Source organism: Silurus meridionalis, chromosome 20, assembly GCF_014805685.1.
Source record: "Silurus meridionalis isolate SWU-2019-XX chromosome 20, ASM1480568v1, whole genome shotgun sequence".
In the NCBI taxonomy this organism is placed as follows: Eukaryota; Metazoa; Chordata; class Actinopteri; order Siluriformes; family Siluridae; genus Silurus; species Silurus meridionalis.
The window spans coordinates 15,610,706-15,628,205 of record NC_060903.1 but is presented as its reverse complement, the minus strand read 5'-3'; the positions used below and the strand labels follow the sequence as shown (position 1 = coordinate 15,628,205).

At 41.1% G+C, this 17,500-nt stretch overlaps 1 protein-coding gene across 5 annotated transcripts in view; it reads left to right on the top strand.

Moving 5' to 3' along the window:
• The window catches only part of LOC124403096 (protein CASP-like), a 139,462-nt gene that overhangs the window by 75,665 nt on the left and 46,297 nt on the right, over positions 1-17,500 (top strand). For 4 of the 5 annotated variants that reach the window (XM_046876686.1, XM_046876681.1, XM_046876683.1 and 1 more), the window contains exons 6-8: positions 1,474-1,597; positions 3,815-3,891; positions 4,544-4,610. In XM_046876686.1, the coding sequence (XP_046732642.1) occupies positions 1,474-1,597; positions 3,815-3,891; positions 4,544-4,610 (268 nt within the window). Of the gene's footprint in view, positions 1-1,473; positions 1,598-3,814; positions 3,892-4,543; positions 4,611-16,922; positions 17,049-17,500 lie in introns of those variants that run through there. The other variant, XM_046876685.1, reaches the window with a different exon arrangement.

The window sequence follows — 17,500 nt, the reverse complement described above, 5'->3', positions numbered from 1 at the left end:
CCCAACTTAAATGTTTAAAGTTCAATTTAGCAGTTATGGGCGAAAAGGCCTCCAAAGGGAGCTGCTCCCATTGATTATGTGTCAGACCTGCAAGGCAGCAGTTTAAATCACACGTGAACACACAGAGCCGCTCTCCTTCACACTTTCTCTCTCTCTCTCTCTCTCTCTCTCTCTCTCTCTCTCTCTCATGTAACACACACCGATTCTTTCACACACTTGCACTCCGAAGCACTCAATCAGTGGCTATGAGCAACTTTGTCTCACAGATGCGCTTTTCTAATCGTGTGTGTGTGTGTGTGTTTGGGGTGTGTGTGTGTGTGTGTGTGAGACTGAGAGCGGGATTTGTGATCTAGTATCTCTATGGAGAGTGTAACTCAATCAACAGGCTTACATTATTTTTATATATATATATATATATATATATATATATAAAATGCACACTCACACACACATTTGTGGGTAGTTATTTAGACAATAATGACTGTTTATAGATAATAATTACTAGGACAGTAAAACTGTGCTGGTATAGAAGGTGCACATTGACTAAAATATATCCAAGTTTCATTTCTATATTATTGTCCTTTGAGAACATATACTAAAATGATTGCTGAAATGTGAGGGGTGAGTTTTTTTTATAATATATGTATGTATAATATATAATAGATTATACATACATACGTACAATACGATACTGTGTTATTGATATGAACCAGTGGTTTGAAATTAATTTTTTTTTACCAGCTTTGAAAACGCTTCAGCGCTGCAGTTGAAAAAAGAAATAAGTAAAAGAAATTCCGAAACGCACGCAGGACATTAAAGCGTTTATTTCCCCGAAGACTTTCTATAACGCGGCAATGAAGCGCACAAGCGGACGTGAGCAGATGCATTTCGCCTCCTTCCGGTTGTCCTGTTTATAAAGGATTATTATTGTAAGGTTACGCCGTTGTAACCCGACTCAGCATTTCGTCTTCGAGTTTATTTCCTTGCGTTCGCCTCGACTGCTCTCCGAATAGGAAACGCGTCTGACGCGGAGGAGAGAAATGTTTCCTCAGCTCCAGCTTTCACTTCTCATTTACCTTTGGTGTATAGTCCGTGCTCGCGACTTTTCATTATATTCGGTTTTGGAAAGTAGAATGAACGCGTTACTGTTTTCAAAACTTTTTTTTATCCGAGTGCTTAGTTATTTTATATTCTCTGGCCGATGCCGACTAACGACCCCCCCCCCCCCTCTCTTTAATCTCGTAAAATCTAACAGTTAAGTAATAAAAAGTGATATTGTGATCTCTACTGTGATGTTACTGCTTGTTACTAGCATTAAACGGACTAGATGTGCTTTTAATAGATGACTGCGGTCCTGCCAGCCAATCAGAATGAAGTATTCAGGCAGACAGTAAATATGTTTATTGCGTTACAAGACGAGATGTTGTACTTTTATCACTAACTGGGGTTGTGTGTGTATTTTATTTTTAACAGAGGTCACTATTAAAGCACTTAAAGAGAAGATCCGGGAATACGAACAGACCCTAAAGAACCAGGCGGAGAACCTGGCACAGGAGAAAGAGCAGCAGCTCCACAACGACTATGCAGAGAAAGAGAGGTGTGTTGGACACATACGCGCATCCTGCTGTTTTATTTATTTATTTTTATTTTGGGATGAGAGATGGCAATAAAGAAGGAAAATGACTCACGTATTTCTGGAAAATTGAGTGAGCAGCAGATTTTATTTCATTAACCATAAAAGCGTAATAGAATAATTTCATTATACTTCTCTCGAGCAGGGATGACATCATTATTTTGTTTACTAATGTAATGAAAAAGGAGTGAAAGCAGTCTCAGGGACGGTTATGTGTCAAAACGAGCTTCGGTTCGTTTCCTGATTCGTAAGGTTATGGGTACACGCGTTAGGGAGGGGATTTATTTCAAATAAAGCGGCTTTTACGTCATACTGAGGGTGCGCAAACTTTCGCACAAGCGCACTGGACACGAATTCCGAGGTTTTATTTGCAATTTCTAGCAGATAAGCTTGTATAGGGGGCGGGGCTACGAGCGATTTACTCTCATTGGCTAGTGAGATTCGGATCGACAGATCTTTGTGGGGCATGCAATTCATCCAATCGAACGCACGTCTAAGGTTAGCAAGGCCAGTGAAATTACCGCCATGTTCCTCGAACTACTTTGAGACGACTTGTGCTCAATAGCATGCTAGTAGTCAGGGTGAATTGTGGGGGATTTTAGTAGAAAACATTCCTCACAGCAACACACAACCACCACCAGCTTGAGACTCCTACCAATAGAAATGGAGACTCACCACACCAGACCAATTAGTTTAAGCGGATCGCACCACCACGCACACAGTCCTGACCCGGTTTCTGGCATATCCGTGAAGCCAAACCGCTGCTTTGAAAGGGAAAAAAAACCAAACAGCTGCTTAAGTCACTAAACAAACTTGAAGAAGGATCACATCTGGAGATGTATGATGGCATATATATATATATATATATATATATATATATATATATATATATATATATATATATATATATATATATACACACACATAGGCAGTTAGGACACTAGAATAGTATTTTGAGACAGGCCCGTTTCAGTTCTCGTGTTTCCAAAGAAATTGAGGCGAGTTGCCAAGAATAAATGTGTCCATAAATGGGCATTTTTTTTTTATTTTTTACTTCAGCATGGTAACAGTATCCATATTTAATCAATTGTGCCGTTGGATTTTGCGTACTTCCTCTGCGTCAGGATCCAGTCCTCTTCCTGTCTGGTCAGCCAACTTCCTGTGAGGGTGAAATATGTGTGTGTATGCACGACTAAGTGAGATTGGGGGGGGGGGATGAGTGCATGTTAAAACGGAGTACACTATTCAAAGCTCGGGAAACACTACTATAAGGAAACTAACCTTATCAACTGTATACAGAAGCTAGAAATAAGTGCGTGACAGGTTATCGATCACTCTTCAACTCGTATATGGTAAAGTTTCTTTGTCTAAAAATACAGAAAGGCATCTGCGGAATCTGGTGAACAGCTTCAGGGGGTGTATATTTGGGAGTCTGGATTCTGAAATGATGTTTGCAAACATTGCTCAGCTGTGTGGCCCTGATAATAAAGTCTATCAGGCTTTAAAAACCTCCAGAGCAGTTTATCCACACCACAACAAATTGTATGGAATTTGTTATTAAAAGTGTAAAATGTTATTCCTGGCGAATTTAAATATAATCCGTATAATAACTCGTCGTTAGGATCCAATTGAGAACTCGCAAATTTTCTGAACTGCAAATTGTCGAGGGGGTTGACTGTAATATAAATGTATATATTTATCAAATATTATTATATTCAATTGTATAAAATAATAAAGCGTAAAAAAAAATCCAAAATCATGATTAATAGTTTGATATAAATCAAAATGTATATATATATATATATAGTCTCTTCTAAGACTCAAAAAAAAACAACGGAAGTGGCAGCAATTTTACTAAAAACAAAACAAAAAATTTAATAAAAAAACTCTACAATATTGTATTTCCGTTACGGAGCGAGGAGCCACGGTGACATTGCGCTAACTCAATTTATTTATTTATTTTATTTTATTTTATACCCCTGGCAATGATGTTTTTCAGTTTTAATAATGAATATACAGTAAAAATTCACTTAAACTGCGAGGCAGAGACTAAACAAAGTTGCTGTGTGTGTGTGTGTGTGTGTGTGTGTGTGTGTGTGTGTGTGTGTGTAACTTTTTCTTGTCTGTTTCCTTCTTTGTTTTGTTTTTTTTTCTTTTGTTTTTTTTACTCCACCGTGACAGGAAGTTGCAGGAGTCGCAGGAATCGATGGCCTCCAGGTTGGAAGAAGCAGAACACAAAGCTCAAAGTCTACAAACAGGTACCAGGCTTTTTTCAAATAAAGCACAAGAAACCTACCGAAAGCTCCGCCCTCAAAAGATTCCGATTGGCTGGTTTACAGATCATGAAGTAAAATGCTAAAATCTTTTAGCAGTGTTTCTTTTTTTTTTAATGTTCTTCTGAGTCAATTGAACAAATCGTTCAAAAAGAATCAAATCTTTCAAAATGAACGAATCGTTCATAAACGACTCATCACTACTGAGTCCTGAGAAACATCCCTGGAGAATTGTGGGCCTCCATTTTTGTGCTAACAGCTCGGAAAAGAAGTTGACATGTTGCTGCAAAAAAAAGTCAGGTGTCCCAATACTATAGTGTATTTGCCCCGTGCTCTTCCCGCACCAGCCAAGCATTTCATTCCGTAATCATATGTTGTGACAGAGCGGCGTTCCGTTTCAGTCCCGGGATCGATTTCCACTTCGAAGCCGAGCCGAGCCGCATGCCTTTTCCTAACCAGTAGTGAAAACTAAAATAGCGATAATAATCACGTGTGATGGTTTGGCCACCATACGGTCCGCAGCTCCACCACACTACTAATACACACACACGCACGCACGGCCCATCACGGCCATGAGGTCGAGCGAGAGTTTCCTTTCTGACTCCCCCCCCCCCCCTTCTTGCGTTTGTGTCCGCAGTGCTCGAAACCACCCAGGTGGAGCTGTTCGACCTGAAGACCAAGTACGACGAGGAATCCACGGCGAAGTAAGTGAAGCAGAGAAAAGCGCACACAGCAGACGCTGACAGTCAAATGCCGTTTTAAACGGAGAACGCAGCGTCTCTGTTTGCGAGCGGCGAAGTGAAACCACAATACTACAGCGAGCGCTGATGAGCACACACACACACACACACACACACACGTGTCCATTGGACTGTAGGATACATTAGGATAGAGATTGAGTGTGTACTTCATGCAGAGCTCTTCACCCGGGTGGAACTGTCATCCTTTATGCACACATGAGAGTCTTGGACTGAAGGAGTGGAACATTCCTTCTGTCCCCCATAAGATGGGATGGTTTTTTCCATTCACATTTGGTGACTCTGCCTGAGATCATGTTCTTCCCACTGTCTTTTCCAATAAACCACTCTGTCTGTCTGTCTGTCTGTCTGTCGTCCGTCCGTCCATCCGTCCGTCTGTCTGTCTATCGTCTGTCTGTAAATCTATTTATCAATCTATCTATTTCTTTCTACACTTCTTTCTTCATCTTTTTCCTTTATTTCTTTGTCACTCTCTTACTCAGTTTTTTCTGTTCTTCTGTCGTTCAGGGCTGCTCTCTCTCATTCTTTATTTCACGCTCTCATGCTCTGTCTCTTTCTTTTTCTCTCTCTATAGTTTTCATTTTGCTCCTCTCCTTTTCCCTGTTTTCCCTCTCTCCATCTCCTTCTGCCTCATTCTCATTCTCTCTTTCACACTTCCACACTTACTCACCTCCCATCGCCAGCTCTCTTTTTGCTGTCTCTCACTCTTTCCCTTCGTCCTTAATGTGAGTCTCTTTTTCTGTATCTTGTTTTGTTTTTCCTCGTCTTCTCTCCCTCACTTAGTCTGGCCCTGTTTTCCTTTTTCTGTTTCTCATGTCTGCTTGAGGTCGTCTGTGTCTTTCTTCTTTTCCTTTTCTCTCTCTCACACTCTCTCACTTTCTCTCTTTCTCTCTTAATGTCGTGATCAACTTTAATCGCAAAACAAGACGTGCAAAGTAAAAGAGAACTTTGCTTCAATGTTAATCTCTCTCTCTCTCTCTCTCTCTCTCTCTCTCTCTCTCTCTCTCTCTCTCTTTGTGTTATACAGTAAATAACAAAACGTTCCTTTCCACTGTTAATGCACACTGATCCTGAAAATGTGCTTTGTTAGTGTGGGTGTTGTGTTAATGCTGTTTTTGAGCGTGTGTGTGTGTGTGTGTGTGTGTGTGTGTGTGTGTGTGTGTGTGTGTGTGTGTGTGTGTGGTCTGAGAGCGAGCTCCTCCCCTTCAGTCTGCCTGTCACACAGGAATGCTGTGTCTGCCCGCTGCTTGCCCGCGGCCTATTTCAGGGCGGGTACCACCCAGCTTACTGGCAGGCATAATTATAGCTACGTGAGCCCAGAGGGCACGCGCCACACACACTCAGACGTGCCACACACACATACATACAACCAGCACTATGTTTAACACACACACACACATCAGATTGGTGATCAGCCAAGTTTGTGGCTTTATGACATGATCAGAAATTGTTCTATCAGCCTATTCTTTCTATCACACACACACAATACCACACACATACCACACACAGCTTTATCAGCACCCACTGGTCCACATCAGCTATTTAGTGAAGTAAAAGTGTAGTGATCGTGTTGTGGCTTTGACCAAAACATAAAAAATACATTTCAGGCCACATCTGGCAACAGTTTGCTTTTATGTATAATCCTATAATCCTAACACACACTCCTACTGTTCCTCCGAAATCATACACACACTCCTGGCTGGGCTGCACTGCGCTGTGTGAATTCATTACTGCACAGTTGTGGATGTTGTTTCGATGTGTTTAGGTCAGTTATTTAACAGCATCAACACTGCTAGTTATTACTCTGCACTACCACACTGACTACTGCGCTGACTACTGGAATAGCAGCTGGATCAAATACTGAACTGATTACTGGACTGACTTCTGAACTGAACTGAATTGACGACTGAATACTGGGCTAATGTCTGGCTACAGGGCTGATTACTGACTGCTGAGTAATGGCTGATTACCTTTAGCCTTAAAACTGGACTGAGTATAAGGCTGACTACTAAATTCTAGACTTATTAATGACAACTGAGTACTGAACTACTGGAGTGAAATTCTGGCTTAATAGAAGCCGAACTATTGGATATGGACTACTAGAGGGATTACTGAATGGATATCAGTGAAACTGACTACTGAACTAGACTTTAAGACAAACGTCTGGGTCGACTACTGCACTGTCTACTGACTATTGTCCTCACTATTGGACTTTATTGTTGTTGTTGTTGTTCTTGGTGATAAATGGACATTATTTGTTGGTCTGGAGCTATTAGAGTAAGGGAAAGGGAAATGAAAACGAGTTGTGGCTGTGAGCAGCGCAGTAATTGACAGTATGATAGTATGATGTAAGACGTTGAGGACTTGTAGCGTGACAGGAAAACAAAGAGCAGAATGTTAACAGCATTCCGGCTCACCGCAGACTCGCTGGCAATATGCAAATCATCCCAGTGTCCTCATAATGATAGTAATCGCTTCACCACAGCACTGTGGAGTTCTCTCTCTTCTGATTGGTCAAAACCACAGCTTTCGTTTGCTTTATTACTTTCTTTACTTACTTTATTACATTTGCCTTCACTCTCAGTTTTATGTTTCTTTTGTTTGTTTGGTTTTTGTCTGTAATTTTTCTTCATTTTTTCCTTTGTTTTATCTGTTAATTCTATTTATTTGTATATGTTTATTTATATGAAAAAAAATTATTTTGTTTGTTTTAGTTGTTTGTTTGCGAGATCAGTTCTTCTTGTTCAGCAGCTGTGAAAGTGCGGCTCACTGAGTGCTTGGCCCTCGAACATCCTGCTTTCCAGCTTTTCTTCCCTTTACTTTTTGAGTCTTCTTTCTCTTTTGTGGCTCATTTACATTTATTTGTTTATCAGTTTTCCTTCTGTTCATTAGTTTTCTTTTAATTTGTTCCACAATTTGTTCTTTTGTTAATATTTTTTCAATTCTTTCTTTCTTTCTTTTCTTGTTTGTTTATTTTCCTTTCTTTTTTCATATATTTGTTTCGTTGTTTTATTTATTTGTTTGTTTCCTTCATTTTTAATTTTCTCCTTTTGTTGATTTTGTTGTTAGTTTAGTTAATTGTTGAAATGTTTGTTTGGTTGTTTTTTAATTTATTCTGTTCTTTCTTTCTTTCTTTCTTTCTTTCTTTCTTTCTTTCTTTCTTTCTTTCTCTTTCCCTCTATTGTTTTCTTTTTCCTCCACTTCACTGAATCCCTTTATTTGGTTTATTATGTGAAAGTATCTCACTTTGTGTGTGTGTGTGTGCGCTTTTATACGCGCACCTTGACATCTGGGAGCCGGTGTCAAGTAAAGCGGAAGTGTGTGTTCCTCTACAAGACATCCGGCCATACATCTCCTTTTGTCACACATGAAGTGCAGAAAGCAAGAGTGCACACACACACACACACACACGCGCCAGTCTTCATTTCATTTTGGCATCCTGATTCTACTCTTTTTGTCGTTTTTTTCTTTTTCGACTTTTTTTCTTTCTTGGCTTTTTCTTTTAATTTTTTTTTATTTTTCATTCTTTCTTCCTTTCACATTACAGACAGTTTCATTTAGCAGGAAGGATTTCTGTACATTTTTCCCCGTGTTTTTTCTGAAACAGAACAGCGTTCCAGAGTAGATAACCCACTTCTACTTCCAGGTCACGGAAATGCCGTGGGAGTTTGGCAGGCCTTTTTCGGGTTTTTACGCTTGCGTGCACACGTGTGCGCAGACACACACACACACACACACACACACACACACACACACAGAAAAAAACAGAGAACTGACTAGTAAAATGGGATTGATCCAGTCTGGTGTGTGTGTTAACATCACAAGCCTTCTAGTGAGCTGCAAAGTGCCTCTTAATATGATTTCCTCTCAGGGAGCATCACAAGACACACACACACACACATACACACTTTCTTCCTCTCTCTCGCTCACACACATTCGCATTCTGATTCATATGAATCGATTGGGCATTGTGTTCATCCCTATTTCACCATCCAACACTGATAAATATTTGCCAAGGACAGAATACACACACACACACACACACACACACACACACAGAGGCACACTCAGTACTTGTAGATGAAGGTGATGATCGATTATTACTACACAATAAAGCGACTGAATGACTGCTCTGAATAGTCACATTGGCTTTGTGGGCAGGAACAACAGTGATTGACAGATTGATTTTAGAGTTATAGCATTTAAACAGTGTCTCTCTCTTCATCTCTCTCTCTTTCCTTCTTTTTTCTTTGTTTCTTTTCAGTCTTTTTCTCTCATTTCATTCTTTTATACATTTTACAAATTTCCTTCCATTCCATATTTTTTACCTTCTTTCTTTCTTTCTTTCTTTATTCATTCCCTTCTTTTCTTTATACCCTTTGTACTGTTTGCTCTTTCCTTGATAATTTATTTAAAAGCCTTTCATCTTTCCTTTCATTCTTCCTCCTTCCTAATGTTATTCCTTTATTCTCTTTTGTTTGTTTTTATATTCTTTGGCTATTTTTTCCTCACTATTTTAGTATTTTTCCTGACAAATGAACCAGTGTTTAATGATGTCAGGAGTGTGGGTGTGTGTGTGTGTGTGTGTGTGTGTGTGGACAGTGGGTAATATTTGGACGTTTTTTCCTCTCAGTATCTGTCCATTAGTAAAATCGACCTACTCACAATACATCAATATCTGCCTTCTTGTTATCTTTCTCACTCTTTGTGTGTGTGTGTGTGTGCGCTTTTATACGCGCACCTTGACATCTGGGAGCCGGTGTCAAGTAAAGCGGAAGTGTGTGTTCCTCTACAAGACATCCGGCCATACATCTCCTTTTGTCACACATGAAGTGCAGAAAGCAAGAGTGCACACACACACACACACACACGCGCCAGTCTTCATTTCATTTTGGCATCCTGATTCTACTCTTTTTGTCGTTTTTCTTTTTCGACTTTTTTCTTTCTTGGCTTTTTCTTTTAATTTTTTATTTTTCATTCTTTCTTCCTTTCACATTACAGACAGTTTCATTTAGCAGGAAGGATTTCTGTACATTTTTCCCCGTGTTTTTTCTGAAACAGAACAGCGTTCCAGAGTAGATAACCCACTTCTACTTCCAGGTCACGGAAATGCCGTGGGAGTTTGGCAGGCCTTTTTCGGGTTTTTACGCTTGCGTGCACACGTGTGCGCAGACACACACACACACACACACACACACACACACACAGAAAAAACAGAGAACTGACTAGTAAAATGGGATTGATCCAGTCTGGTGTGTGTGTTAACATCACAAGCCTTCTAGTGAGCTGCAAAGTGCCTCTTAATATGATTTCCTCTCAGGGAGCATCACAAGACACACACACACACACATACACACTTTCTTCCTCTCTCTCGCTCACACACATTCGCATTCTGATTCATATGAATCGATTGGGCATTGTGTTCATCCCTATTTCACCATCCAACACTGATAAATATTTGCCAAGGACAGAATACACACACACACACACACACACGCACACACACAGAGGCACACTCAGTACTTGTAGATGAAGGTGATGATCGATTATTACTACACAATAAAGCGACTGAATGACTGCTCTGAATAGTCACATTGGCTTTGTGGGCAGGAACAACAGTGATTGACAGATTGATTTTAGAGTTATAGCATTTAAACAGTGTCTCTCTTCATCTCTCTCTCTTTCCTTCTTTTCTTTGTTTCTTTTCAGTCTTTTTCTCTCATTTCATTCTTTTATACATTTTACAAATTTCCTTCCATTCCATATTTTTTACCTTCTTTCTTTCTTTCTTTCTTTATTCATTCCCTTCTTTTCTTTATACCCTTTGTACTGTTTGCTCTTTCCTTGATAATTTATTTAAAAGCCTTTCATCTTTCCTTTCATTCTTCCTCCTTCCTAATGTTATTCCTTTATTCTCTTTTGTTTGTTTTTATATTCTTTGGCTATTTTTTTCCTCACTATTTTAGTATTTTTCCTGACAAATGAACCAGTGTTTAATGATGTCAGGAGTGTGTGTGTGTGTGTGTGTGTGTGTGTGTGGACAGTGGGTAATATTTGGACGTTTTTTTCCTCTCAGTATCTGTCCATTAGTAAAATCGACCTACTCACAATACATCAATATCTGCCTTCTTGTTATCTTTCTCACTCTTTGTGTGTGTGTGTGTGTGCGCACGTGTGTGTGTGTGCGCACGTGTGTGCATGTGCATGTTTATGCATGTTGAGGGATCTTGAATAAACCACAAAACCAAATCAATTAGTTCTGACACACACACTCCTCACCTGTGCTGGAATGTGTGTGTGTGTGTGTGTGTGTGTGTGTGTGTGTGTGTGTGTGTGTGTGTGTGTGTGAGTAAGAGAGATGTATTGGTAGGCGGAGCTACAAGGCAGGTGCGTCATACACTCATCTCTCTACACACTCTCTTTCTTTCTCTCTCTCTGTCTCTGTTTTATCTTCTTTTTTCTTCCATGGGTTTGTTCATTTTTTTTCATCCATTCACTCTCTTATGTTCTCTCCATCATTCAGCCTCTCTCTCTTTTCCATCATTTCACCCTCATTGTTTCACTCCCTGTCATTCTGTCCCTTTCTTTGTTTTGTTTGTTCGTGTGTCTTTTCTCGGTCGTGCCTCTCTCTTATTTATGTTTGTTCGTTTGTTTATTTGTTCCGTCTTTCATTTCTCTCTCTCTCTCTCTCTCTCTCTCTCTCTTCTTTCTCAAGTCTGTTTGATTGTGTTTTTCTTTTTTGTTCTTTTATTCATTCTTTCTGTTCTGTTCTTTGATTTATTCGGATGCCTGTGTGGCGCTCTTGCTGCTGTGTGTCAAGCGGACTGTAAGACTGACTGTGCCCGAGCACACACACACACACACACACACACACACACACACACACACAGCTGTGCTCCAGGTCAGTGGCCTCTCTTCTTCTTCCTATTTTCCCTCAGTCCGTCACCGGGCAGAGTGCAGCGTGCAGGAAACAGCTCTTTATGGCGCTGTATTTTTAGCCCAGGTGATTAACGGTGTGGTGTGGGATCACGACTCACTCAGACAGATGAAGCACAGCGACACAGCGCCGATGCGGCAGAGCTTTAACACAAGGGGAGAGCATCCCAGCCCCCAGAGCTCCTGGCTTTCTGTCTCAACAGCAAACACACCATATATTATATATTATACTATTACATACACAATCACCAGACACACTTAATATATTTGCTGTAGCGCCTCATCAGGCTGAACACACAGACGGTAGACCGAAATAGGGTGCAGGGTGTTTATTGCGCAATCTCTGTACAGTGAAATCATGACCAGGTGTGTGTGCTGCCAGAGCTGCTGCTGCTGCCCGTGGGAGAAAACAGAGAGATAGGTTCCATCATTGAGGTTCAGAACGAGCTCTTTCGCACATCTCTTCGTCTTTTATGTGCATCCGGATCCTAAAGTATGGTCAGGAGCAGCCGTGTGCTTGATCAGTCACCAGCCGTGTCTCATTCCTCTGTCCCACCTTACCATCATGTGTTCGCCTGCTTTCCAAAACACTGGTGCTAAAAGGTCGCTGTCCGTTCAGCACCCCGTTCACAGTCTTGTTCGGAGCGTAATCCTTGCAGCAACCATGTGCCAGGTTCCCGTTGTCACAGTGTCTTTGGCTTTAGACATTCACTGTAGCGGGGCATGATCGGTTATTAGAGTGAAGTGTCTCCCTGCTTGGTAGTACTGGAGTTCCTCTATGGTCACTTGATTGCTAGGGCTTCTCGTTCCATTGCGGCGTATTTTCGCTCTGCTGGAGTCAACTTCCTACTCACACAGTATGTTCCTCTCGCTCAAAGTCCTGCGAAAGTACGGCACCCAGCTCTGTTTCTGGGGCATCTGTGTGAACGGTGAAGTGACGATCAAAGTCCGGGTTCCTCAGAACCAGTTCACTGGCGAGTGCCTGTTTGAGGGTCTGAACCTGGTGTTTGGCGTTGGGTCAGCCGATGTGGTAGTCTATGTTTTGTGCCTCGGTGAGCCCCAGATGGCACTTCTGCAGATTTGCTGTCAGTCCGGCCTCTTAGCGCTTTCAGTACCTCGTTAATGGTGGTATACGGAATCGGTCCAGGTGTTGGTGTATGATCACGTAGTCGAGGAACTTTGTCACAACCTCATTTCTCTTTTTTCTATTGTATCTCATTCTGTCTTTCTCTTTTTTGTGGTCATTTCTCTCTCTCTCTCTCTCTCTCTCCCTCTCTCTCTCTCTCTCTCACTCTCTCTCACTCTCACACACATCTCTTTTTCTCTTCATATCGGTATTTTTTTAATCTGTTTATCTCTTTGCTGGCTCTTTCATGCTGTCCATGCCCCTGTATGTGAGCAGCAGCAGTTTGCTTGTTGCGTCTCGACCGTTTTGTCTCCTTTAAAGATTAATAGAGTATTGATCGGTTGCTCTGGGCACGGCTGCTTTGCCTGCCAGGATCCCGAGCAGCTTTCGGGCCTCAACCGTAAACACCCCGATGGAAAAAAGTTTACGGCTCACGTGCCACGTGTGGCTGCTTCATGTACAAGAGCATTTTATATATTTCTTTACCGACTGTATTTTTGTACAAAGAAAGCACATAATTTTATGGCAAGGTGTCCACAAACTTTTGCTCAAATAGTGTATGTGGAACATGTATATTATAGTGGGTTACAAAGGGTGGATACTTTACACACACACACACACACACACACACACATATACACACACACATATACACACAGTCCAGTCTCTCTTAATATAATCTTTATCACTCGATGCCTGCTTTTCCACATCCCAGATTTTTTTTTCTCCCAAACCCCTTGTGCGTCCGTTCGTGTGTGTGTGTGTGTGTGTGTGTGTGTGTGTGTGTGTGTGTGTGTGTGTGTGTGTGTAGAGAGAGTTATGAGCTTCATTTGGAGCCAGGGTGATCCCTCCAGACGTCCCTGAAGCAGAGGTTCCTGCCACGTCTGCTTTATTTATAGGCGACTGCTGCTAAATCATTAAGAGCCAGTCACGGCCGATCCTATAGGGTTCTCCCTGAGTGTGTACACACGCGCACACACACACACACAGACACACACACACGGAGTGCGATATGAACACAGCTCCCACGGGATAATGAAGGGTTCAAGAGCAGTGCACATCTGGGCAGAGCAGACCAAGTGCTCTCCCAAGTCCCTTCTGCTATATTTTTTTTTGTCTGAATCGTCCTGCGTGTGTGTGTGTGTGTGTGTGTGTGTGTGTGTGTGTGTGTGTGTGTGTGTGTGTGTGTGTGTGTTTGTTTTGTCCCACTGTGTGTTTTTTTGCTGTTAGTGTAGAGAAATGGTGTTGCAGTTGGTCACACAGGGTTTGGAGTGGTGCTCATTAAGACACACACACACACACACACACACACACACACACACACACACACACACACACACAAGCTCCAGAAAAAAAAGCGATTATAAAGTTATACAGCAGGTCCATCACCGTAAATACAGGAAAGAGGAAGTGGGGGTGAACGAGTGAGCAGGGCCGGATGAAGCCTCAGGATGGATGGATGGATTGATAGAGAGAGAGAGAGAGAGAGAGAGAGAGAGAGAGAATGTGTGTATGTGAGGGATGTGTGCCATCCCTACTTTCTCAACACATGCAAACCTTTTTTGTCATCTTTCTCTTTTCCTCACTCGAGAGAACACGTCTGGTAGGGTATAGAAGAGAAGGAGGGAGGGAGATGGAGCGAGAGGGAGAGAGAGAGGGAGAAACCGAAAACCAACAGGAGCGTTATGAGCAGATGCAGCGATGGGGAAAAAGAGGGGGTGGTGCAGGGGAAATGAAAGTCTAATGGTCTAAAGCTGAGAAATGTCGCAGCGGCCCTGGAGGATTTGGCCAGAGCTGCACAGGATATGAGAAAGACAGACAGGCCGAAGGGAGGAGGGGTAAAAGAGGGGTAAAAAAAAAACAAAACAAACGGATCCTTCTTCAACTGTATCGGGATCAACTCCAAATTAAAACACAAGATCGAAATAAGAATATCTGATCGCAAGTACAAAATCATTTAGCGGTGATTGCAGTGTGAATGAGATCACAGTGGGGAGGGGAGATTTAGTGAAGGGGGGATTAGGAATAGGAATATTAATGGTATATGGGGAAGTGTGATAGTGATAGTGATGGTCACCCCAATGGGGGAGGGGGAGGAGTTTGGGGTAATGGGGTAGGGTGATAGAGGTGCAGTAGGGTAATGGGTTTGATAGGGACTGAGAGAGTGATATGGGGCAATAGTGCAGGGGGTGGATGTGGATGTGCCTCAATGAAGAGTTTAGTGTGACTCTGTGTCTCTTCCTGTAACTCGTGTAATCCTGCACTTCCTGCTCTGGACCACCAGGAAATTGGGAAATATTAAGTCACATTTACACCCTCAGGTTTTACTCACATACAAACCAGTCATGCCTCAGTCTGAACATATGACAGCAACTAAATAATAATAACCCTGAAATATAAGGATGAAGGTTCCTGGTTGAGGTTTGGGAATAAATTATTTATTCTAAAAATATTATAATGACATTTTAATTCCCTTTCAAAGGTGCGGGCTGTAATTTAGTGAACTGGTTTTTATAAAATGACAGGCCGCACTTTTAAACGGAATGAAAGTATGCGCTAAAGTGAAGGAGTCATTAATATTAATGCGAATATTAAAGGATTAATAGGTGTGCGCTTCCTTCACTGGCCACCAGGTGCCACTGATGTGCGACATGCTGGATTATTAATAGCCTTTTATTTGCTCTCTCTCTCTTTGCCATTTCTTTACTTCTTTTTTCCTTCCCTTACTTTTTTTTTATTCCATCCATCCTGCATGTGTGTCTGGGTCCTTCCTTTTCTCCTTCTTCTCTCCATTTACTGCTTTTAGTTTTCGCCTTAATTTATTTTTCTGATTCTGACCAAGTACTTCAATTTTTCCTGTCTTCATATTTTTTCCTCTTCTTTTCTTTTCTTTTTTTTAAATTAATAATTTCTTTTTTATTATAATTATTTTTTCTCTTTTCTTTCGCTTTTGCCCATTCTTTCATCCAACTTTTCTTTGGTTTTGTCTTATTTCTTTTGTTCATCCTTCTTTTCTTTTCTGTTACTGTGTGTGTAGCGTGATATCTAGGTCACGTGTGTGTGTGTGTGTGTGTGTGTGTGTGTGTGTGTGTGTGTGTGTGTGTGTGTGTGTGTAAATAAAGGGAGGGAGAAGCTCAGGTAGGCTCTCCAGAGTGCAGTAAAGAGTGCTGATTAGGAAATTTCTCTCTATAAAGCTCTCTCTCTCTCTCTCTCTCTCTCTCTCTCTCTCTCTCTCTCTCTCTTTTCTTTCCTTTTCTTCTCCCTCTTTTCTCTGTCTTCCTCCTTCCCTCCCTTTCTGGCACACGTGGCATTACGGGCATCCACCTGCTTAAACCCAAACCAGTTGTTGCCATCCCACACACTCTCCTCTCTCAGACTCTCACGCTCATATACCTCATATACACACACACACACACACACACACACACACACCCCCGTCCCCATGGCTCTGGATTAATCAAACCCAATCAAACATAATCGGGCGTTTAATTGGAATTCTAATGGTCTCCTGATTGCTCAATTAGACTCCAGGGATGAGGGGTGCTTAGAGACAGTTGCTAGGGCCTCTCTCATCTGTAAGTGTTACGTCGTTTACCAGCGCACACACAAACACACACACACACACACCGAAATACTGAACCTGCACGCATCAAACCTGTGGCTAGCTTGATTGCACGTCATAAAAGAATAAAACTGAAGGAAACACAAGTTTATCAGATCACTGTCGTGTGTGTGTGTGTGTGTGTGTGTGTGTGTGTGTGTGTGTGTACACATCCCTCGCTCTGGAATCTGCATTTCCTTTGTAATTCTAAAATCCATTCCAATCCATTGCTTTAGATGTTTTACACACACACACACACAGACACGTGTACGTGAAACCTTCTTGCCTTCATAATTCAGCTTTAAATGTAGGCACTTGTGTTTACTTGTGTTTTAATTACAGATGTCTTCCAAAGTGTGTGTGTGTGTGTGTATGTGTGTGTGAGAGACGCCCCTTCCGTGTGGGCGTCCAATGCCAAATGAAATGGGTGACCTTTTGGCCACACACACACACACACACACACACATACTTTGGAAGACATCTGTAATTAGAGCCCTGGCGTTAATTAACATAATTAAGTTCTTCATGCAAAATCACCTATAATTAGATGTTAGCTTGTTAGTGTAATTAACACACTGGCATGACTCTTCCTGGTGTGGGTGGGGGCGTGTGTGTGTGTGTGTGTGTGCGTGTGTAAGAGAGAGAGAGAGAGCATATCGTGGCCTAAAGGTTTTACACAAACATAACAGTAAAAAGGACACAGGCTGCATCCTCACAACTGGTAGTTAGAGTTCATTGTGTTTTTGTACTAACTTAACTTCTTTATTCTTTTTATTTGAATAATTTTATTGATACAGTTCCTTGCTTTGATCAATACCTACTTTGTTTATTTACTTTGCATAATTTGCTTTAAATTATTCTTTTTATTTGCATTACTTTATTAGGTTTTTGTACCTCACACTTATTTACTTTACATTCAAACGTAATATTATTTACATAGTAATATGTTCTTGAATTGAAAGTATAAAAAATATAAAAAATGTTATTTGTTTTGTTCACTTTTTACATTCACTTAATTCACTTAAACCTTAACATTTACTTAATATTCTTTACATGCTATCTTATTTGACATGCTTTACTCAATTCTTTACAAACAATTTACTTATTTGCTTTACATACTTTACTTCACACAATATTTAACATAGTTTTCTTCATTTACTTTACATGCTGTTT